General features: G+C 45.1%; 1 protein-coding gene across 1 annotated transcript; it reads right to left on the minus strand.

Annotated features, from left to right (window-relative positions):
- Nucleotides 1-25,011, minus strand: ACTG2 (actin gamma 2, smooth muscle). The gene is made up of 9 exons (XM_055312426.1): nucleotides 24,918-25,011; nucleotides 15,288-15,449; nucleotides 14,331-14,459; nucleotides 8,437-8,547; nucleotides 8,109-8,193; nucleotides 6,070-6,231; nucleotides 5,104-5,295; nucleotides 3,047-3,228; nucleotides 1-223 (listed from the first exon to the last, which is right to left on the minus strand). The coding sequence occupies exons 2-9, from the start codon at nucleotides 15,411-15,413 to the stop codon at nucleotides 80-82; spliced, it is 1,131 nt and encodes a 376-aa protein (XP_055168401.1). The 5' UTR covers nucleotides 15,414-15,449; nucleotides 24,918-25,011; the 3' UTR covers nucleotides 1-79.

A 25,011-nucleotide genomic window follows, 5' to 3' on the forward strand; every position in this document is an offset into this window, starting at 1 on the left:
TAAGGCTTGCAGGTTTTAATGTTTCATAACTGGTAACAGAGCAGTCTCAAGGGGGATCCCCAGAGAATCTGTTCTGACTTTAGAAGCACTTCCTGTGGACAATGGAGGGCCCTGCCTCATCATACTCGGGCTTGCTGATCCACATCTGCTGAAAGGTAGAGAGAGAAGCCAGGATGGAGCCTCCAATCCAGACAGAGTACTTCCGCTCAGGGGGAGCAATAATCTGCAAAGAATAAATGTGGTGTATCATGATTAGTGCCCAAGGGAACAGGGAGGTAATCCAGGAGATCATCTCATCACAGTGCCTGGTTGCCCCAGATAAGGACAGCCTCCACAGTCAGAAACAAACAGGATAAACCCTGTGGTAGAGTATATTGTTGCTCAAATCTTTACTCCCTCCCTTGTCTTCCCCGCCATGGGAAGGATGCACTGTTTCACCCTGTGACTTTGGGCTGGGCCCTGTATTTGCTTTGACTGATGAGTCGTTTGCAGAGATAACACAAACAGGAGCTTAAAGGTACCTCAGACACACAGTTGTGGCTCTGCCATCTTGATGAGAAGGGCTTCCCTTGAGAAGCTGCTGGCCCTTCAGCCTGGGCCCCATCTTGAGAGCTATGGACCTGACCTGAGCTGGCTAGACCGGCAGAGCTGCCTAGCCACGCCTGACTTAGATCAGCTGACTCTTAGCTGACCTGTAGAGGCACAAGCAATAAATACTTATTGTTATATCCCTGAGATTTCACAGTTGCTTGTCCCTCAGCGATAGATGATCAACACAGACAGCTAGAGGGAAAGTGCCTCTCTGTTCCTGCCTGGAGTTTAGATGCATGGGCAGCACAGGCTGGGCTTCCCCCAATCCTGAGTCAGCCAGTCCACTCAGACCCTGTCTTGAGCTTCATCTGTCAATAGCCACTGGTATCTGACAAGTTCTTAAATTCACAGATACATGGTTCATCCTCGCCACTGGAGGTCCTGAGCTTAGCCTCTAGAAATTGGTTGTCCTGTGAAACAACTTTGAACTCTACCTACAAGTGGCTCCAGAGGGACTGCTACTATAGAGTCTAAGAATTCAGTGCTAGAATAAACCAAACACTGAATTGATTGTTTTGTCTCCCTCTCAACATCTTTCCTAAATTGCAGAGATCATGGAATTACAGAAGAAGAAGGGTTCTTAGAAGTTATTCAGTCAGGCAAAGGTGACTCGGTCACCCTTTGGACTGATACCTCAAGGACCAGCACAGCCGCCTTATTGCTGCACAGCTCTAGTCGTGAGAAGAGTCTGAATAGTCCTGGGCTGGAGGTCCCCCGTTTGATGCCACCTCACCTCACTTCTCTTCTTCCATCTCCTTGGTTCCACTGTACAAACCTGGCTGTCTTGTTTGGCTGGGTTATTCATACCTGCACACATACCCTGGGGCACCTCTGCTCACTCTATTTCCCCTGCTTCAAGCACCCTTTTCCCTCCTCTTGTCTTATTTATGTTGCCTTCTCGGTGATCATGTCTACTGATTAGATCCTAAACTCCTTGAAGGCTGGCACGTGTCATTAAACTCAGGGCAGTGGCTCACAAATTGGGATATGCATCAAAAAGCTGGTGTTTGTTTATCAATGGGGGGGCACCCCGCATCTGGTGAGCCAGAATCTGGGGGTGAAATGAGGTGTGGTATCTTGACACACAGACCTGGTGAAAAGCCCCTGCCTCAGGCCTGGTGCCATGCCTCCAGTGTGGCAGGCCTCAGTAAGCGTGGCTGTTCAGTGGCTCCCGGTGAGAAGGGTCCAAGGGTTCCCACTTGTTTTCTGGTAACCCCCTTTGCTTCCCTATGCTGAGGGCCATCTGTTAGGCAGGGGAAGGCCTGGGGCAGCCTTCTTTCGTGGAAAAAAAGTTTCTTAGAATACACTTCCTCAAATGAGGCCTTCTCCCAGAGACCAACTTTATTGTGAGACTTTGTAACTTTCAACTTATTCCTTATCTCTAGTCAATTCCCAACTCCTTTTCTAAACCTGCTAGGAGCAAAGTTCCTAGAAGTCCTAGAAAGCTCTGTATGGTTTCTTAGGGACCAGAGGCTGGGGAGAAGTGGAAGACAGGTGGGCCTCCATTCTCATGAGGCCTGTGAGGTGAGCTGCCTGGGTGAGCAGCCACATGGGGAGGATGGGAGCGAAGAGGAAACAACAGAGGCGCCTAGGTGGCTTAGTGGTTGAGCGTCTACCTTTGGCTCAGGTCATGATCCCGGAGTCCTGGGATCAAGTCCTGCATCAGGCTCCACATAGGGAGACTGCATCTCCCTCTGCCTATGTCTCTGCCTCTCTCTCTGTGTCTCTCATGAATAAATAAATAAAATCTTAAAAAAAAAAAAAGAGGAGACAACAGATCACAGGCTGTCCAGGAATCAAGTGATGTCCCTGTGAGTTTGAACCAGCAGCCTGCTCCACACTGAACTATCTCTCTGGAACTTTCACTCTCCTCTGGGGTAACACTCACATCCTTTATTTTATTTTTTAAAATATTTTTATTTATTTATTCATGAGAGACACAGAGAGAGAGGCAGAGACACAAGCTGAGGGAAAAGCAGGCTCCATGCAGGAAGCCCGATGTGGGACTCGATCCTGAGACTCCCAGATCACGCCCTGGGCCGAAGGCAGATGCTCAACCACTTGCCACCTAGGCGTCTGATCCTTTTAAAGGCATCCCCCCACATCCTTTTAAAGTCTAAAGATGCTGTAGTGTTGTTTCTTTTCTTTGCCCTCTATTTCTCTCCTCCTGATTGCATCCTCAAACCCCTCAATGTTCTCATCCCAAATTCTTTCACCACCTTCTCAAATCATATGACATCATACGATTATGTTTGAGATCTCACGCTAAACATGTCTCCAACTCATCAGTGCCCAAGGACATAATCCTCTGAGATGAAATCTGTCCCAGGCCAGGACAACACTGAGCTCAGGAGACCACCACTCTATGGGCCCGGCAGACTGTTTTGGAGCATTGCTCAGGTAGGCAGGTCTTTGTTCGAAGGACAGGATTGGGGGGAACTGGGGCAGGACTCACCTTGATCTTCATGGTGCTGGGGGCCAGGGCTGTGATCTCCTTCTGCATCCTGTCAGCAATGCCGGGGTACATGGTAGTACCCCCGGAAAGGACATTGTTGGCATATAAGTCCTTGCGGATGTCGATGTCACACTTCATGATGGAATTGTAGGTGGTTTCATGAATCCCGGCAGACTCCATGCCTAGCATAGGCCATAGTATCTAGTCAGCATCCATCACTTCATAAATACCCACACCTCCGACTCCTCAAGTGACTCTTCTGTAGTTGCAGCTACCTTAGTTCAGACCCTTAATCACCTCCTAAATAGATTACAGGATCCGACCTTTAATTGGCCCTTGGTTCCTCCTGTTCTCATTGATCTTTCACATTGATCAGCTGAAGTATATTTCTAAGGGAACACTTTCCCTGAGTCAGCTTTTTTCAAGCTGATATATATACTGATATATAATTCATATATCATAATATTCACCTTTCCAAAGTGTATAGTCCAGTAGTTTTTAGTAGATTCACAGATTGTGCAACTGTTGCCAAAATTTTAGAACATTTATAATACCCCAAAAAGAAATTCCATACCCATTAGCAGACACTGTGATCTTCCTCTTCCTCCCTCCCCCTAACCTCGGTGACCACTAATTTATTCTCTGTCTCTATAAATTGGCCTGTTCTGGACATTTCCTATAAATAGAATCATACAATATGCAGCCTTACTGTCAAAAAATATTCCATTGTGTGTCTTCTTTGACATGCAATGTCATTTCATCTTTGACAGCCCCCCCCCCATCTACAGGTCCATGTTATTCTGGCAGCAAGGCCTTTCACAGTGAAAGGCTGCATGCCAAACCAGCTCATGCCCACCTACCTGGCCTCCCCCACCTCTAGTCTTTTCTGCATGTAACAAAATTCCACACTGAGGTTAGAGGAATCTTTCTAAAATACAAACCTGGTCTTGCTACACTGCTGCCTAAAACCTTCAGGGACATCATTGCTGATGTGATTAACCACCACACTCTGTGTGGTCCAGCAACTCCCTCCAGTTTCCCTTGTGCGCGCGGGCGCGCACACACACACACGCACACACACACACACACACCACATTTCTCTCATCATGTCCCAAGTTGAACATGACCTTTCAATCACCGTGCTTTTACATGTACCCTTCCATCTACCCTGTATGCCATTCCCCATTCTGCACTCCTTCCATCCCCAGATACGGTCAAATGATGCTCATTCTTCAAGATTCTGTTCAAATGTTCTCCTTCCCTAAGAAGTCTTTACAGATTTCTTAGGCTTATATCACTTTGCTCAGTTGCTATGTACCACTACACTGTCTATTAACATTTGCTTACAGGCCCAACTCTTCCTATACACTCCTCAAGAAAGTAGTTGTCCTTGTATGAAATATTCTTATGTAATCCTTGTTATAACCCTATCTAGTTGGTACTATCATGATTTCCACTTTATAAATGAGAAAACCGAGGTTTAAAGAAGGTAACTCGTTCAAAGTGACAGGCTTTGAAAGGACAGAGTCAGGATCTGAGACCATATCTGACCCCAAACCCATCCAACTTACTGCTCTGGGTTTTGGCTCCTGTGACCTAAATGTTCAGCAATCCAAGAAGTGCTTTGTGTATTAACCTTATTCTTAGTTTTATGTTATATTCCCTATTCTGCTTTTCTTTTATTTTGATATTCTTATTCTTTTATTTATTTATTTATTTATTTATTTATTTATTTATTTATTTTATATTCTTTTATTTAAAGTTAGATTTTATCAGGGTGCCTGGCTGGCTCGGTTGGTAGAGCATGTGACACTTGATCTTGTGAATTTGAGTCCCGTGTTGAATGTAGAGATTACTTAAAAAATAAAATCTTAAAAATAAATAAAAATTAGATTTTATCTGATTGCATTGTTGATGTGTTTTTTGGCCCTTCCTGGGAATGTGGGCTATGTATAAACTATAAACAAAGTGTGCATGACTCCTGGTGTTTCTCCCTCCCTTCCCCAGTCCTCCACCTCCTCCACACCAATTAGCAGGGACAGTGGGCAGAACCTCACCAATGAAAGAAGGCTGGAAGAGGGTCTCGGGGCAGCGGAAGCGCTCGTTGCCAATGGTGATGACCTGCCCATCTGGCAGCTCATAGCTCTTCTCCAGGGAGGAAGAGGAGGCTGCCGTGGCCATCTCGTTCTCAAAGTCCAGGGCCACATAGCATAGCTTTTCCTTGATATCTCGCACAATTTCTCTCTCAGCTAGAAAGAGTAGGAATGACAGAAAGTAGATACCCTGTTCTGTTAGTTTTCCTATTTTGATCTCCATGAAAACCTCCTCTTCTGCTTTGATTCATTCTTAGGACTCATGTTAATTTTTCATTCCTCTTCCTAAAGTGCAAGTTCAAAAATCTTGATTCCCAGGCAAAACTTTGCAGGGGCTTTTCTCCTTGTGTCTTTACTCTGCGCTGACAAAGCTATGGGCCTTCCTGGGGGCCTTACAGGACACTTTTATGGTAGAGATACAGGAGGATTTGATGTGGTCTTACAGAATCTAGGAAAGCCCCTGCCTAAAATCTCCTCTTGCCCAGGGTGGGCATTGAAGCATAACAACTCTGCCTTGGAAATTTGGACCTTATTTATTCCATGTGTCCTCAGACAAACCATAAATGCCCCTAGGTAACAAAGTGTGTCGTCAGATTTTTACTACCATTCAACCTTGGAAAACCCAGCTCTGATCCTGGTGTAGACACAGAGGTGGGAGATCCCTGGGGAAAGAGGGAATGCTGTGCAAGGGCACTTAAGGAGACCTTGTCCCTATCCCCAGAGCATCTTGGTTGGGAACCTTCCTCCATAAGTAAGGCTGCCTTGATCATCTGGTCTTGTCCAGAGACCCAGCCCCAGCCTAGGATCCTCCCCATCTATTTCAAGAGAGTTTGAGAACAGGGGGGCCCACAGACTTTTCATCAGAGAACACCTGGTCCTAGAACAGATTTGGTCTGAGCTCAAGTTAAAATCAGGAAAGGGGCTGGATACCTGTGGTCACAAAGGAATAGCCTCTCTCTGTGAGGATCTTCATGAGGTAGTCAGTGAGGTCACGGCCAGCCAGGTCAAGACGCATGATGGCATGGGGCAGTGCGTAGCCCTCATAGATAGGGACATTGTGGGTGACACCGTCCCCTGAATCCAGCACAATGCCTATGGATCGAGGGGATAAGAGCTATGAAAATTTCTTGTCTTTCATCTTTCTGGACCAGTTGCCACAGGTCTTCAACTACCATATTTTTCTCTAGCAGCTGAGAAAATTTACCCACCGTAACTATCATCAATAATATTTTTTGCGAACATCATTTATTCTCCCAAATGAGACTGTAACCTTATAGAAGGCAAGTAAAACCTCTTCTTGTATTCCTTAAAACACTTTCACAGTAATGCATATTTAGTCAACGTGCATCTCAATTGCACATTCTTTAAGAGAGACTAGATAATTTGCACATCCTTCTGGCTTTAAACTAACACATATGTACGTGCATGGAGAATGTTAGATCTGGAAGGGTTTTTTTTTTTTTTTAATAAAAAACAGCCAATTTGAAAAAAAAGTTAACATTCCCTGCTGATGAAACTTAGTAAACCATGGAGGGAAATGAACTTTTTAACAATGATAATAAGGGGCAGCCCCGGTGGCGCAGCGGTTTAGCGCCGCCTGCAGCCTGGGTTGTGATCCTGGAGACCCGGGATTGAGTCCCAGGTCGGGCTTCCTGCATGGAGCCTGCTTCTCCCTCTGTCTGTGTCTCTGCCTCTCTCTTCTCTCTCTCTGAATGAATAAATAAATAAATCTTAAAACACACACACACAATGATAATAGGCACCCCAGGTGGCTCAGCAGTTTAGCGCCATCTTCAGCCCAGGGCCTGATCCTGGAGACCTGGGATCGAGTCCCACGTCAGGCTCCCTGCATGGAGCCTGCTTCTTCTGCCTGTGTCTCTGCCTCTCTCTCTCTCATGAATAAATAAATAAATAAAATCTTAAAAAAAACAATCATAATAAATCTCTCTCAATCCAACAGCCATTTCATAATCAATGGAGAAACTGTTAATACTGTTAGATTGCATTATTAATACTGTCCTAAACATTCTAGTCAATGTAATATGACAGAAAACAGAAATAAGAAGTACTATCAAAAGGAAATATAATTGTCATTGTTTGTAGATGACGAGGCTGTATACCTAGAAAACCTAAGAGAAACAACTGAGACATGATTAACACTAATAAGATGGCTCAGTAGGGCAAAATAAATATCCAGGGACCAGTAGCTTATACTTGTACAAGGATGCTGATCACAGCATATTTTATAATAAAAAATTAAAACTGGAGACAACCTGAAAGTCCAGTAGTAGAGAAATGGTAAAACAAATAAACTATAGGACCATCATACGTTCCCCATCACTGTCCTTGTCATCAGCAGTGAAATTATATTTTGTTTTTGTGCACACCCCCTCCCCCCACACACACACAGTGGACTGTTGGCTCTATGATGGCAGGGCTCTCTTGCCTGTCAGTGTGTGCCCATGGCCTGGTACAGTCTTTGGCACATGGTAGGGAATAATGGAAAATATCTGATGAATGAATGAATGAACAAATAACGAATACTTGAGTGAATGAATGTTGAACTATGTTCATGGAAGCTGTCAAGTCCCCATGACAAATTGCTTTATCTTGAAGTTCCCTCCATTTCCTTGAGCACCTTTCCATACCAAGGGCACATATACATCTGCCATTACAGGTTCACAAGCAGAAACATTCCAGTGTTGTGGGAAAGTGTGTGTAATCTTGGGGACTGATGGCTGTGAGGGAAAACGCCCCCGCTGGATACATTAGCCATGCTTTGTCCACATAAATTCCTGCCAGCTCTACTGGGTAGACCTGAATGAATTCCACGTGGGCTTCCCTTCTGTTACCCCTAAGCAGGACTTTCCCTGGACTTTGGCTGTCCCTTTGATTCTCCTGAGCAGGTAGCACTGCAGGAGCCCCACTTTCCCTTCTGCCCCTCCAAGTCAGGAAGGGAACAGACTCACCTGTTGTGCGGCCAGAAGCATAAAGAGAGAGCACGGCTTGAATGGCGACATACATGGCAGGGACATTGAAGGTCTCAAACATGATCTGAAAGGACAGTGCAGGATAAAGGATTATGTGACAGAAATCACAGCACCTCTCGGCCCACAGGATGGTTTGGGATCTTATTAAGAGCAAGGGCTGTGCCTATTTATCCTATTCCCACCTCCCATAGGGCCTGGCATAGACTATACACAGAGCATGTCCTCAAAATTTTTTGTTGTACTGATGCATGAAAGGGAGAAGGGATCCATTCTGTATTCTTCTGCTCAAGACTTTCTGGCCTCTTACCTGGGTCATCTTCTCCCTGTTGGCCTTGGGATTTAGGGGGGCCTCTGTCAGCAGGGTGGGGTGTTCCTCAGGTGCTACCCGCAGCTCATTGTAGAAGGAATGGTGCCAGATCTGGTTGAGACAAAAGTCAAATGAGACAAGGAGACTCCTAGGAAATTCCAGTTGGTATGCCCATGATGGGGGAGCATGACACGATATTCATAGCACAGGCTGGGTTCTGGAGAGGAGACTGTGAGTCCTGGGAACCTCTGCTTGAACTTTAGAGATTATGTTCCTTTTCAACAGGGTCCCAGATAGGATGCGGACCTATGGCCAATATACCCAGTCTATAGATTATTCCCATGTGAACTTCCCTCCTCTTTACTCTTCTGTCTCTCCCTGCTTTCTTCCTTGGGAGCAGGGCCAGGCCAATTACATCTCTTGGTATTCCTTGCTTCCTGGCTTCTGTCTGTGTTTGGTTGATGAAAGATATCAATAAGAGGCTGGGGAGTGGGAAGAGGAGAGAGGTTAGGGTGTTTCTCCAACCAATGTTGTGGCCCTCTGTGAGCCCAGCTCCTATTGGATAGCCCCTCTTCCAGCTGTAGTGATGCTGCCCCACCCCCATCCTTCAGGTTTATGGGTATAAGAGCTTTCCTCTGTTCCTAGTACTTGACTGCCTCAACATTCCTTTCTGGTTCCATAACCCTGTTCACATCTTTCTAAGTAGTCCTTCCTTAATTTTAAAACACCCACTTAGTGTATACTATGTCCTGAGGGGAACCTGACAGATATGCTTGAACTGTCACTGTTTATTACTGACCAGGCTGGTGTTTTAGAGCAGGGTTTCCCAACCTCAGCACTTTGACATTTTAAGTTGGATAATTCCACGACATGGAGAGCTGACCAGTGCATTATAGGATGTTTGGCATTCCTGGACTCCACCCACTAGAAGCACCTCTCCAGCAGTGACAAGCAAAAATGTCTCCAGACATTGCCAAATGCCCCCCAGGAGGCAAAATTGCTCCTGTTGAGAATTACTGCCTTAGAGGAAGTCATTTCTTCCCACTATGTTCAGTGATCCAAGATGACCAAACAGGAGTCTTTATTTCAGAGGGATTCAGCAAAGTGGCAGGGACATAGGCTCTGATTTCCTCAGAGGCAGGGCATAGGATCATCTGCCTCTGTTGTACCCCATATATTTGTGGGCACTCTACTTTGGGTTAGGATGGTGCTAACTGTGGTAAGGGTAGATATGAATCAGATAAGTCCCCTGGATCTCGGTTTCAAAGTCTGGAGGGGAGAAAAACACCCAAGAAGACAACATACAAAGATACATCCACATTTTGAGTAAAAGAAGAGGCAGTTCATTATCTGGGGGATTTGAGCGGGCCCTGCAGGCAAAGGAAGGTCTCCAGCAGCTGAGAAAGGCATCTGAGGTGGACAAAATGGCATAAGTAGACAGAGGCCCTGTCTGTGAAAGTTTCACAGAAGGCGTGAATGGCAGTTAGTCTTAATTGAGTGATGTCAGTATTTCTTCAAATGTGGGCCCCAGATGCTTTGTAGCAGAATCACCTGGGATGACTGTCATAGGTGAAGGCTCCCAGGCTGTATCCTAGACCCATGAATCAGAACCTTGAGTGTTAGGCCCCAACACCTGCACTTTATTTCATTTCACTTTTTAGAGCTTTTATAAAGTACTTTAAAAGTTAAAGATGTTAATAATTTTAAAATTAGAAAAATATTTTTAGGAGGAGTAAAAATCAGCCACATTTCCATCACCTAGTAATAAATAATTAGCACTTTGGCTTTTTCTTCTTACTAATCTTTCACCTTTAAATATTTTCAAACTTATTTCTATCACCATTTATTTATCTCATATACTTGTATTCATTTATTATTATGCTATTTTTATACTTTTTTAAAAAATGTTTATTTATTTATTCATCACACACACACACACACACAAACACAGAGGCAGAGACATAGGTAGAGGGAGAAGCAGACTCCATGCAGGGAGCTCGATGTGGGACTCCATCCCAGGACTCTGGGATCACACCCTGGGCCGAAGGCAGGTGCTAAACTGCTGAGCCACCCAGGCATCCCCTATTTTTATACTTTTACACTCAATTTTGTTTCCTGCCATTTTGCAATTACTGTAACATAAATAATATCCTTTTCCATAGTAAACATTTATGTTTAATAAGTGGAACATTTATTTTTAATGCTTACATAACATTTCATCACATACCATCATGTATTTAATATTACTATTCATGGTATCTTTGATTTTTGTTTACAAATAATCCTGTCATAGTTCTCTTTGTGTATATTACATTTTCTTTTTTTCCATTCAGGATGTTTCCAAATAAATACTTTTTATTTTTTATTTTTTTAAAGATTTTATTTATTTATTTGAGAGAGAGGGAGAGTGTGCATAAGCAGGGGGAGGGGCAGAGGGAAAGGAAGGAGGAGACTCCCCACAGAGCAGGGAGCCCTACAAAGGGCTCCATCCAGGGACCCTGGGATCATGACTGAACTGAAGGCAGATGTTTAACTGAGCCGCCCAGGCCCCCCCCCCCGAAAAAAATTTTAAAGTGGAATTACTAGGCTAAAGAGCATGGCAATTGGAAGACTTTGATTTTTATTCCCGAGAAAGAGGTTATATCACTCTACTCCAGAACAAGAAAGCCCGTTTTACCCATACCTGTATTCAGGGGTCTTGCGCTTAGTATATGAAATAATTTGATAGGGAAACATTGTTTAACTTTGAAAATTTACATTTCTTTCAAATGAGTTTAAGTTTTTTCATATTTGCAACTTTTTACAATTTCTGTTTGGCAAATTGATCATATCCTTTGTTTATTTGGTGAAAATGTATTTTTAATGATCAATTTACACTAGCTGTTAATGTAATCTTCATTGCACTCGTGAATTTTTTTGCAATTTATTGTTTATCTTTTAAACCTGGTTATTTTTTTTCACATACTAGAAGTTATGATTTTTAAGAAATCATATTTGTTATCTTTTCCTCTAAGACTTCTTTCACCAGAAATTTGATGATTGTTCATGCTTACTATATTGTATTTTTTTTTACCATTTGAATTTTTATATTTAGCTTTTATATTCAATTGATATGTGTTTGGTGAAATGGTATAAGGCAAAGAAGACTCTCCATCCCTAACATAACTCATCAGTTGTCCTGGAATAATTCACTGAATAATCCTTTTCTCCTTTTAGAGTTCAAAGTTTCATTTATCATGTATTTCCTCTTTATTTTTGTTTTGGTACCAAACTATTTTAATTTTTATAACTATATCATATTTTAATATGTGGATATGGCAAGTCTCCTGTCATAGTTTTTCTCACTCATTTTGTTCTCATATATTTTAGCCTTATTTATTTCTCCAGACATACCTTATGATTATTTTTCAGGATTAAAAATGGTGATTTTTTTTTTCTTTTTTTACTCAAACTCATAAAAGCAGAAAGTAGGATGGTATTTACCAAGAGCTAGGGGGAGGGGAGATGGGAGATGTTGGCCAATGTGTACAAAGTCTCAGTTATGTGGGATGAATAAATTATGGTGTATTTGAAATTTGCTAAGAGGTAAATCTTTTTATTTTATTTTTATTTATTTATGATAGTCACAGAGAGAGAGAGAGAGAGAGAGAGAGAGAGAGAGAGAGAGGCAGAGACACAGGCAGAGGGAGAAGCAGGCTCCATGCACCGGGAGCCCGACGTGGGATTCGATCCCGGGTCTCCAGGATTGCGCCCTGGGCCAAAGGCAGGCGCCAAACCGCTGCGCCACCCAGGGATCCCTAAGAGGTAAATCTTAAGTGTTCTCAGTACAAGAAAAAAAAGTATGTGAGGTGATAGATACATTAATGAGCTTGAATGTGGTAACTCTTACAAATATAAATATCTATCAAGTCATTAGGTCACACCTTAAATATATACAATTTTTTAAATTGTGAGGTTTTTTTTTTTTTTTTTTTTACTGGAATGGGTTCTGGGATTCTGTCCTAAGTTGGGCTCCCCACTCTGCGGGAGCCTATTTCTCCCTCTGCCGCTCCCCTCACTCTTGCTCTCTCTCAAATAAATTTAAAACATCTTTTTTTTTTAAAGGTTTTACTTATTTATTCATGAGAGACACCGAGAGAGAGAGAGGCAGAGACACAGGCAGAGGGAGAAGCAGGCTCCATTCAGGGAGCCTGATGTGGGACTCGATCCCGGGTCTCCAGGAACACTCCCTGGCTGAAGGCAGCACTAAACCGCTGAGCCACTGGGGCTGACCCCCTTCGAAATCTTTAGAATAAATAAAATATATCAAAAAAATAAAGAGGAGGGGATCCCTGGGTGGATCAGCGATTTAGTGCCTGCCTTCGGCCCAGGGCATGATCCTGGAGTCCCAGGATGGAGTCCCACATTTGGCTCCCTGCATGAAGTCTGCTTCTCTATCTGCCTGTGTCTCTGCCTCTCTCTCTGTGTGTGTCTCTCATGAATAAATCTTTTTAAAAATCTAAAAAAATAATAAAAACAATGAAGAGGGGCGCCTGGGTTGCTCAGTCGGTTAGGTGTGAGACTTTGGCTCGGATCATGATCTCTAGGTCCTAGGATCAAGCCCCACAACTGGCTCTCTGTTCAGCGGGGAGTCTGCTTCTCTCTCTCTCTCTCCCTCTGCCCCTCCCCACTGCTCATTCTCCCTCTCTTTCTCAAATAAATAAATGAAAATTTTTAAAAAAATTAGAAATAAAGAGTTCACACATTGTTACTACTGTGCTAAAATATATTTATACTAAAATATTTTGTCTAATATGTTTTTGAATTAGATGCTGTTAGATCCATATGAATAATATATGCTATTTATTGAGAATGAAGTATGTTGGATGCCTTGAGATTATACTGAGTATCTAATTCAATTTCCAAAGCAATTTAATGAAGAAAGTATTTTTATCTGCACAAATGAGGAAACTGAGGCTCAAAAGGAAGACTCGCTCCCAGACCTCCCTGCCACTGCCTCCAGGGCAGGAGCTCTTAGCCACTCCATGGTGCGAAGCGAAAACTATAGTGTTGTGTCTATTTATCTCACACCCAGAGTGACTGAGTCTGGGATTTAGAGAAAAGTAGGGTGCATTACAGATTTCACAGCAACATTCTTTATTTCTGGTTGCAGTCTGTTCTATTACACTTCAAAAGGCACTCCTCGCAGAAACAAGGATTCTCAGACTAATGTCAGCAGGATTTATCAAAAGAATACTAGAAGAGCTCCATTAGCATTTCACACACATGATTTTGTTGATCACAAACTACCATTTAAAAATTGCCCCCCACCTCTGTATCTTCTTGCACACACACACAAGCTTCTAAAAACCTATAGAGAGTCCTACTTAGAATTTTCATTAGAGAATCAGCATAACAACCTGGCATCAATGTACCTACCTGAGGTCATGACAGAGAACATGAAAGGGAGAGAAGCCATTTATGCCTGAAGAGGCGGCAGCAGTAGCATTAAACCCTGCTCGCTGAGAGCTGCTTGCGAGGATGAACCTGGGCATTGGGTGGCACAGGCCCTTCGATGCCAGACAGGGAGTTAGGGACCTATTCCTACTCCAATTAATGAGGAGCTACTGAAGATCCCAGAGAGGTGAGTGATGTGATCTGGTTTTAGAAAGACAAGTTCTGCCGCAATGTAGAGAATTCATGGATGGTGAGGCAGGAGACAAAGAAATCAGGAAGCCATTGCAACCATCCAGTGAGAGCTGTTAGCAGCCCCATGAAGAGTAGCCATGTGGTTGGACAGGAAGGAAAAGAAGGATATGAGAAACATTTTAGAGGCAGTGGACAGGGCGGAGGCCTGGGGGAGATGAGGATCATGATGATGAATTATTATACCCAAAGGGTGAGTCCACCAATACCTTCTCCATGTCGTCCCAGTTGGTGATGATGCCGTGCTCAATGGGGTACTTGAGAGTCAGGATCCCTCGCTTGCTCTGAGCCTCATCCCCTACGTAGCTGTCTTTCTGGCCCATTCCCACCATGACACCCTGCGATGCAAAAGATAAGAAGGAGTGAGTTGGTTGAGGGCTTCATGAAGGGTGACCCAGGAATTGGATGGTCTCTGAGGAAGGATACAGATAGGAAAGATACCCTTCTTCCCTGGAGACAGGACAGAAAGAGACAAGGGCAAGGCAGACACCCATGACCGTGGAGGTGGCAGGGAGAGAAGGCAGAGGGTTTCCTGTGGGCTTGCCTCTCTTCTCGCTCCTAAGGCAATATCAGTTTCTGAGCGAGCAAGGCCTTCTATACACTTCTTGCCTTACTTTGCACACACAGGACTGGTATTTGTCTTCCTCAAACACCTCTGCTTGCATTTTTACATCTCCAGATCTTGGTTCTTGCTCTCCCCTCTATATGCGGAGATCCACATCCTCAATTATCCAAAGCCTCTCCTTCCCTGGTCCCTCTGCTCAGATTTAATCTCTCCCTCCTTTACGTTCCCCCTGGTGAAGTATTTTGTCTCTATGCTAGCCTGTGATCTCAAGTTAGTTCACAGAGTATTCATTTCTTAAAGGCCATGGTCTTGTTTACTTGTATGTGTTTGTAAAAAGTTTCTTCCAAACCTAGCAACCCCAAAGACTTAAGCCAGACATAATTCCATCCCTGCATACCTGGGATATGTTGGGTTTGGTCCTGGATATTTCTATCTGAAGGGACTCAGAAGAGAGTCCCCCACCTTCAACACACACACACACACACACACACAACTCTCACACACACATACACTCTCACACACACTCAGAGTTCAATACGGTGTCCACTATGCAGCGCTTTTTCCTAGTAGCTCAAAGCTTTGGGTCCAGATGAGCACATACTTGGTGGCGAGGGCGGCCCACGATAGAGGGGAAGACAGCCCGGGGGGCATCATCCCCTGCGAAGCCAGCCTTGCACAGGCCAGAGCCATTGTCACACACGAGCGCGGTGGTCTCCTCTTCACACATAGTGAGGGTGGCCAAGTGAACCAGGGACTGGAGCACCTTTGGATCAGGGAGAGAAGAGAAGTAGTCAGCCACTTGTCACAATCATGCTGGAGACAGGATTCTCAGTTTTGGAGGTTGATTCCACCTCCAACCAGGGCCCAATTCCACCAGGGACAGGCATAGACCTGGACTCCCACTCTCTGGCAGGTGGACTTCTTCTCTCTACCCTGTTGTCATAGGCTGAATTGTGTTTCCCTCCCCTCCCCAAATTCCTATGTTGACATCTTAACCCCACAAGATGTCAGAGGGTGACTGTATTTGGCAATAGGATCTTTGGAGAGGTAATTAAGGTAAAATGAAGTCATTAATCTGACTGGTGTTGAATACGGCTAATCTAATAAGATGGATATCTTAATAGGATGAGGAAGTTAGGACACAGACACACGTAGAGGGAAGACCACGTGAAGACACAGCAACAAGGCAGTAGTCATCTTCAAGCCAAGGAGAGAGGCCTCAGAAGAAACCAACACTGCCAACATTGTGAACTCAGACTTCTAACCTCCAGAACTGGGAGAAAATAAATGTGTGTTGTTTAAGGCACCCTCTCTAAGGTACTTTGTTCTGACAGCCCTAACAAATGAATCCATGTGTCTCTTAAGGGCCTGAAATGGCTACAAAGCTTTAATCCAATGAAGAGAATCTCTAAAGATGTGAAGTTTAGGAAAGGAGTTGAAAAAATTCACAGTATATTCAACGAAGGATTATTTATAATATAAATGAACTGTTACAAATCACTAAGAAAGAAGTAAACAGCTCAAAAGAAAAACAGAGTATGAACAGATAATTGACAGAAAAGGAAATAGAAATGTCCCACAAGTCTGCAAAGATGCTTAGCCTTACTAGTTATCAGGGAAGTACAAGGGAAATAAGACCATTTTCACCCATTATAGTGTTAAAGATTCCGTAGGTGTTGGCAAAGGTATAGGGAAACAAGTACTCTAACTCGAGAAAAACACCAACTTACAACTTGGAACAACTCAAAGATCCAAATTGTGGGATTCCATACTGAAGTCCAGAGAAGAGGCAGGCAGATCTACAGGGATTAAAGTGGATAGGTTGGGCAGCCCCAGTGGCCCAGCGGTTTAGCGCCGCCTGCAGCCTGGGGTTTGATCCTGGGGACCCAGGGATTGAGTCTCCCTGCATGGAGCCTGCTTCTCCCTCTGCCTGTGCCTCTGCCTCTCGCTCTGTGTGTGTCTCTATGAATAAATAAATAAAATATTTAAATAAAAATAAAGTGGATAGGTTTGTAAACCATTCCACTGAGTGAACAAAACAAGTTGCAGAGTAGAACATGTAATATAAAACAACTTGCAGGAGTTCTTTTTAAAGCACAAAGCAATATTGTGTATCTTTCACCATTTTCTTTTTGTGGACATGAACTCAGAGCAAAAAGTTCCGAAAAAGAAAGTCTTCAAATGATTGCCCTGATTACCTCTGGAGGAGGAAGGGGCCTGGAAGAGGAGGTGCTGGGTTATAGCCGTCATGTTTCCATTTTTTCCCAAGGACCCTGTATTCATGTATAGGTTATAAGAAAAACCAACAACATAACATGCCATTAAGGAAAAAAATATGCAGTAGTTATGGGCGAAATGTTCAATCCTAAGGGTGGAAGGGCCTCAGAGAGGAAGGGCAGCCCAAGAGGAGAGAGGATTCCTGATGGGAAGCATGGTCCCCTCTCTCCTCACAGAGAAAACAGTAGACCCTCTGCTGATGCTCCTCGTGGCATTGGGATGGCTGCAACCTGGTGAGGGAATTTATTTTTCCCACACCTGTTGCAGGTTTTCTTTCCTTCGGGGAGGCTAGAAGACAACATCTGGCAACTTCTTGGCACTCAGTGACAAAGGAGAAGCAGCAAAAGCTCAGGAATCGGTGCGCAGACAACCTCCTAGCCTGGGGAGCCAGGGGGGTGGGGGTGGTGTGGTAGACTGGGTGGCAGTGAGAAGGGCCCTGTCCCAGGACTCAGGGAGGCCAACTCTCAGCAGTCCAGAGAAAGGACGAGGTGGCTGCTGAGGAGGGGCCTGTGGAAGCTTCATTCAGAATACCCGACCACAGGCGGGAAGGAGCTAAGTGCTACAGAGACCTGGTCCCTCCGTGACCTCACGCTGAAGGTGGACAAAGTAAAAGAGGAGACAGAGCCTTAGACCTATGCATATGACGTCAGAAAGGCTAAGTCAAGGCTCAGCAGAAGCTTAGTAACATAATTTTAAGGCTAAAAGGGAGCTCTCCCTGTTATTTTCAAAGCAGTGTTTGCTAGGGAAGAGGCCACTGTGACTTTCTAGATCCAGCTCTGCCTCTGTCCCTGTCCCCTCCATGATTCCCCATGGCCGTGGATCAAACCCCAGAACTCTGACTCAGGGTACAAGATCCCCCAAGGTCTAGCCTGGCCTGTGACTCCAGGTTCTCCTTCCCTCTTGCCCCCTCTTGGCCTTCTCATTTTGCCCATATGGACTTTCTTTCTGAACTGTATTGTCTTCTCTCCCTTCTGGGTCTTTAGACACAGAGTCTGGAGCACTCTCCCCAACACACATCTGCTTGCTACTGTAACTCCTGTCACCTGCCAGCCCTCTGCATTGGACACTGCATTTTCAAGAGGCCCCTCTGGCCCACCTGTCTGTTGGGTCCCCCCTTCTTTGCCCCACAGCACCCTGGACTTGCACAAGCAGAGATCAACTCCGCGTATCCTGACTTGTTTGTAGCTCTGCAAAAGCAAGAGCTGGGTCTGGTGCTCGCTTCAGCAGCACATATACTAAAAAAAAGAGCTGGGTCTGTCCTGTTCCTCCGCGATTCTTCAAGCGTGCCCAACACAATGTCTTGCACAAAGTGGGCTCTTAAATGTTTGTCATCGAAATGAATGAGCGAATTAATCATTGGTTGTCGAGGAGAATTTTCAGAATAACAAAAATAGACCCAACATTGGTAAGGGGAAATCAAGGTTTGCGACAGAGTGGAGACAGAAAGAAAGTCCCTTCACCTAGCTGCTTAAAACAATGTTGTTTCTGGCCCGAGCAGTTTCGCAATTGCAGAGATCTTTAACTTCCCACCATGTCAGAAGACTGAAGATGGGCAAAGTGTGTTCCAGTGTTCAAAGAGGGAAAGAAAGAGGATTTTTAAAACCTCAGATAATCGTGATATGCACATTAAGCAGGTTCCAGAAGGCACTGTTAAAGAAAGCATGATTAAAGAAGCAGTGATAAAAAAAAAAAAAAAGAAGCAGTGATTTCTTATAATCAGTAAGGGTTTACCAAGAACAAATGTTGGCAGTGACAGCCTTCCCTTTTCTTCCCCAGGACAGCTGTGGGCTGGGAATGCAGGAGAAGGTGGGAGACAAGCTTAACTTGATTGTGGCATCTGACAAGGTCTCTTGTGATATCTATATTGACAAAGCCATGTGGGCTGAACAATCAATTCATTTAGGCATATTTACAGCTGCCTGAGGTACTGTCACTGAAAGGTGTTAATTAATGGGTCGACATCAACCTGGAGGCAGCGATATGCCTCAGGGCTCCACTCTTGGTCCTTTGTCAGACGTTTTTATAAATGCGTTGGATGAAAATACAGAGCACATGCCAACCAAATTTCCAGAGCTGGAATATGTTGCAAGGAAGAATCAAAACCCAAGAAGATCTCAAGAAACAGAGAAAATGAACTGAAGCAAATAATATTAAATTTAAAAGGGTAAATCCGAGGTTCTGTACATGAGTGTAAATAAGCAAACTGTGATACTCTGGCTTAGCATCTGTGAGCAGGACCTGGGATATTTGGACTGTTAGCAGTACTCTGGCCACTCTGGTGGCCAGCATAAAAGCTAACCCCACCTCTAGCTGGAATACTGTGTCCAATTCTTGGGGCGACCTTTGCTGACAAAACTGTGGGGAGGTGGGTTTGCATTCATAACTGATGATCATCAAACTGTACTACTTTTCAGAAGGGGAATTTGAAAAAACTTATCGGAAGTCTTAGAAATGTACGTATCTTTTTTTAAAATTCTTTTTTTAAAGATTTTATTTATTCATTCATGAGAGACAGAGATAGGCAGAGGGAGAAGCAGGCTCCATGCAGGGAGCCTGACGTGGGACTCGATCCCAGGTCTCCAGGATCACGCCCTGGGCTGAAGGCGGTGCTAAACCGCTGAGCCATCCGGGCTGCCCTGTACATATCTTTTTAACTCTACAAAGGTACTTCTAGGAATTCATCCTTGGGAGTCACTCATGGGTGCATGCAAAGATTTGGATAAGAGCTGATGTAATATAGCTTAAAATAACCAAAAACAGAAACAACCTAATGTCAAAAGAAGTTGTTGAATAATAAATTGGTCTGTAACTAACTGCCAGAAACCTTCATACAATGGAGAGGGCAGAGTATTTAATGCAATGGAAAAGGTGCAAGCTCCATCACTAGGTGAAACATAGAACATTCCATGTTTCCATTTTTGGTAAAAATTATTTTTAATTTAAAAAATGTGGGCCTCTTCACATAAATTATCTATTTAATCGCCACAAAACCCCCAAAGGAAGATATCTTTTATTTCTAAGTTACGGATTTGGAAGCCAAGTCTCAGAGAAGCCTAAGAACTTGGCCCAAGGTCTCTTGGCCAGGAAGAGGCAAGGCGGGCATCAACCCGGACAGATTCCAAAGCCCGAAGCTTACACCTTCCTCATCACCTCAGTGAAGCTGTCCTAACTTCTCCATGTTTGGTGTTTCTGCTTCTGCTTGTCTCTCTAGAGCTGTTGGCAGCAAAAGCCCTAAACAAAAGAGTCTGTTCATTTCTCTCTCTGAGCCTCTGCACTCCTCCTATGGCAGGACTAAGTCTGTGTTTATGTGTGTAGTCTGTGATTTATGTTTATAGCCCCCAAACCTAAATTGGGTGTTAAGCACATAGTAGGTGCTCAATGTGTGCTGGGTGACAATCCCACCACCTGAGCGGCCCCCTCCCAGACCTGGTCTGCGCTGCCCCTGGGATTCCTGTGTCCCCACAGTCCATTCTCATGCCCACTATTCACAAGGCAGTCAGTAAATAGTTGTTCTCCCCTGTTCTAGCAGGTGGTCCATTGTGAGGGGAAAACTACCTCAAAAGCTAGAAGGTGGCCAAGAGGAAAAGCTGCGCATCTATGACTATCTCCCTTGAGGGTCCCCTAAGCATTTCTCTCTGGTGTGATTTTATAGTTCAAGCCTGCTTGGCTTATCAATGTACACCTTTGTCTCCCCCTGCATCCCCCTCCAGAAAGAGAATGTCGGACTTTTGTTTTCCAAGCAGAGCAGCTGAGACAAGCCACAAAGCAACTTAAAGCTATTAACAACGCTGTTCTGTAGCACTTTAGGTGAATTGAAATCTGCTTTTCTGAAGTCAGAACCAAATGAGAAGTGACAGAGGTGAGGGCAGGGGTGGGGCTGCTGGCCTGGAGTGTGGCCTCCATGGGGCCCCACGCTGCCTGGGAAGAAGGGTTTTACTGTGGAGCCAGGCTCTCTGGGAATGTCTCTGCCAGGAGAAATTCTAGATCTTCCCCAGCTGCTCGTTGGCAGTCTGTGGCTAGGTTCTAGCGTGTCAGCTGAGCCAGAGCCAAAGTCACTGTGGTTTCCTGGGGTCACAACCACTTTCTGCTCAGAGAAGGTCAATCAAATTGTTCTGGTTTTTCTGGCACGTACTACACCTGTTCTTCACTGAGGATTTCACAGAGTTAGAAACACAGCTCCACCCTTGCCCCCCAAGGTGACCAAAACCCAAAGATGTAATGAGTGCAAAGAATTTGTCCACTTACTCATGTCCCTGGCCACTCTCAGGCAAATATGAGGGCAGAGATGTTAGCCCCACAACCTGTCGTTCTGAAGGACTCAAAGTTTGACTTCTGAGTTCCCTCCAGCTTCCCTTTCTTTGCCCTCCTCCTCCCTCAGGGCACCCTTTCCCATGGCCCAGTCCCCCCACACCCTGCCTCACCTCCCCCTCTGGCCTTCCATTTCCTCAATGGTAAAATGGAAAGGGTAATGGATATCTCCTGGTATGATGGAGCATATGAAATAACGGAAATGAAAGTATTCCATAAATTGTAAATTGGGGTCAGCAAACTAATGCCACTTTTTATACACTTCAGCAGCTAAGATTGATTTTGACATTTTTTCTTTTTTTTTTTTAAGATTTTACTTATTTATTCATAAGAGACACACACAGAGAGAGGGGCAGAGACATACGCAGAGGGAGAAGCAGGCTCCATGCAGGGAGCCTGATGTGGGACTCGATCCTGGGACTCCAGGATCATGCCCTGAACCAAAAGCAGATGCTCAACCTCTGAGCCACCCAGTGTCCCAACATTTTTTTTTCTTAAACTTTTATTATTTTTTAAAGTAATCTCTATCCCCAGTGTGGGGCTTGAACTCACAACCCTGAGATCAAGAGTCGTATGCTCCACTGACTAAGCCAGCCAGGTGCCCCAGTTTTCAATGGTTGCAAAAAAAACAAAGTATAATATTCTATGACCCAAGAAAACTTCATGAAATTCAAATTTCAATGACAATAAATGAAGTTTTATTGGAACTTGTCACACCTGTTCATTTACATACTGTCTATGGCTGCTCTATGATGGCAATTGTGAGTAGTTGCCACAGAAACCTTTAGACTTGCAAAGCCTAAAATATTTACTATCTGATCCTCCTCAGAAAAAGTTTGCCAACCCCTGTTGTAAAGGGCTGCAAAAATAATAGTTCCTATGATTTCTCTTACACTTCTCCATCAGAACTTGCTCCCAGGGGCACCTGGGTGTCTCATTGGTTGAGTGTCTGCCTTTGGCTCAGGTCGTGATCCCAGGGCCCTGGAATCAAGTCCTGCCTCAGGCTTCTTGTGGGGACCCTGCTTCTCCCTCTGCCTATGTCTGCCTGTCTGTGTGTGTCTCTCATGAATTAAAAAAAAAAAAAAAAAAGAACTTGCTCCCAGGATGAAATCTATCATATTGGAAGGAGAGGAACCATCCACTTCACAAATCAATGATTACTGAAGGGATGGTTGAATTTATTCCAGTTTCCAAAAACATTTTCATTTCAGTGAAAAGTTTAAACCCTAAAAGGAAGGACTCTCAGATGGTGAGACAGACTTCAAACAATAGTTGGAGAAATATTTTGGAGGGAGGGCTTCAAATAACATTAAGCAGCTGCCTATCCTAATCCACATACACACAGATATCCACACAATTGGTGAGGCTGGCAGATAGAAATAATTTAACGAAAAACTTCTGCGGTGGAAAACTCTAGCAGCATCTTTAATCACCTTTATGTTATCTTGACTTGGTTGATATACAATTAATTAAATTAAAAGTGACTTCTGGTTACTAATATTTCTGATCTTCAGGAATCTGGGCCTGTTTTGTTTTTTCATCCGGGTCTCTCACTCGTTTTTCTGGTTCCACTCTAGTCCAGAACCCCTCTCCTGAGCTCCAGACCCTCAGAACCAGCTGCCTGCGGGGCAAGTGCACCCCACGCCCCGTGGCACCTCACTCCACCTCCAGTACTTCTGGCTCATCACTGTCCTCTACCTGGACTTGCGCCTCCGAGAATAGCACCGCCCACCCTGGAGGCCAGGCCAACACCCGACTCCTCCCCACCGCCTCCCAAGCAATCCTCAGGTTCTCTTCTTTCTATCTTGGAGCCACTTGGCGGGGTGGGGGGACAGCTCAGGACCCCTGCACACTGCGGTTCTCACCCGGTTCCAGTCCCCTCTCCTCACAGCTGCCAGAGCAGTCCCTTCAAAGGGCAGATCTCTTGCCCTCACCCTTCTGTGGTCCCTCATTGCTTAATCCTTTAGTGTATGAAACCCTACTAATCCGATCCTGCCTGCCCCTCTTGACCTTAACTCTCCCTGCTTCTTGCCTTGAAATCTAAATTCGGTGGAATTGAACCACTTAAACAGTCCAAAGACCATGCTTCCCTGACACGGCGACTAGTCCTACTTCAGGACCCACCTCAGGTACCCCTTCCTCCAGGAAGCCACCCCTGATTCCTCCTGGGCTGGGTGAGGGCTCCTCCTGGGCTTTCTTTATCTACTTCTTTGGTCATCTCTCCTAGTGATTGCAGAAGCCCCTACACTGTCCCTAAGGAGCAGGAACAGTGCCTGGCACATAAAAAAGTACTCAATAAATGCTGGTGGAATGAGCGAAGGGAAGGAGGAAAGAAATCTAGCCTCAAGGTCATGACATCATACTGCCCATTTGGTGTCCCAGGCCTGGCATGTAGTATCCACTGCTCTTTGCATTTTCTCCAGTACTCATCCATCTCCATTAGAGGAAGCTCTGTTGCTTTTTGGCCCTAAGGGCTGACCTCAAAGTCTAAACTTGTTCAGCTAGGAAAAGCAAGCGCTGAGAACCTCCCTGTGCAAACTGTGGTCCCAGACCTGTAGCCTTAGCATCACCTGGGAGCTTGCTCCACTCCAGCCTACTGAATCAGAGACTGGGGTAGGGGGTAGGACAATCTAGGTTTTGACTTGTCCTCCAGGTGATTCTTAAAGTTTGAAAACTCAGGGCTGGGCACTGACAGTGTTGATCTGTGCACCCTGTAAATGAATGATCTCATTTAATCCCCACAACAGCCCTGCCGACGAGATACTAGTACTCCCATTTTACACATGAGAAAACTGGGGTCACTCAGTAACGCTGGCAGCTGGACAGTCTGTCTCCAAGGCCTCCACCACTTCACCAAGCTTCCTCAGCCACAGGCAGATGTTAGCAGACTCTGGTCACAAGAGTGCAAATAGTCCCTTGGTCTCCTTCCCCTCCCAATTATTTGTGCGTGTATGTGTTGAGGGGATGAGCGGCGTGGACGCGGGCATCGGCGGGGGATCTCACAGTTGGCTGTGAACTTTTTGGGCAATACTTAACTTTTCTAGACCTCAGTGTCCTCAGAATGAATTAGATGGCTCTCCTGTCCCTGCCAGCCCTCAAACTGCTTGATGTCACAGGACACTTGCCCCTGCCCCAGCCCTGACTTTCCACACCCCCAGTGACCCTGGAGGCTTCAGGGGTTGAGAAAATACACCATTCATCTCAGCCAAGTGTGAATCAGACGGCATAAGGGACGGAAGAAAATACATTCCCATTCTCAACACAGACATCTCACAGATACTGGGACCATTGTTGGCTTTGATTCAGATACCCCACAAAGCATCTGCTCTCCTGAAACAGCCTCTCAGACATTCTGAGTCATGACAAAGGCCGTGAGGGTAGAGATCCGCACTGGCCCCGGTGAGCAGGGTGAACAGAGGCCACAGGTGTTGTATCCCGCCCGCCGTCCAGGCACAGGGCTGTCCAGGATCCCCCTTTCCTGGAAGGCAGCGGCACGCTTGGAGGCACCACTGCCCACCAAGTGCCTTGACGTGTGATCTTGGGCCAGCGTCACAGAAGCCAGGCCAATCTGGAGGCGCCTCCTGCACCCAGGGGCCAGGTGGCGGCCCCGGAAAGTTAGGGCTAGCAGAAGCTGTGCGGTACTCACCAAGTATCCGAGAGGTCCTTCTCCCAGTGACTGAGGGCTGCTGCGTCTTTGGCATAAATACCAGAGCAATATAAAACCCCAGAGGCGGATCTTC

Source organism: Nyctereutes procyonoides, unplaced genomic scaffold (genome assembly GCF_905146905.1).
Source record: "Nyctereutes procyonoides isolate TBG_1078 unplaced genomic scaffold, NYPRO_anot_genome, whole genome shotgun sequence".
In the NCBI taxonomy this organism is placed as follows: Eukaryota; Metazoa; Chordata; class Mammalia; order Carnivora; family Canidae; genus Nyctereutes; species Nyctereutes procyonoides.

Coding starts and splice junctions, on each gene's coding strand:
- ACTG2 (XM_055312426.1), bottom strand. CDS start 15,413: ATGTGTGAAGAGGAGACCACCGCGCTCGTGTGTGACAATGGCTCTGGC. Junction 8,548..14,330: donor ACTGGGACGACATGGAGAAG/GTATTGGTGGAC, acceptor TGTCTCAACCAG/ATCTGGCACCATTCCTTCTA. Junction 8,194..8,436: donor ACAGGGAGAAGATGACCCAG/GTAAGAGGCCAG, acceptor CTGTCCTTTCAG/ATCATGTTTGAGACCTTCAA.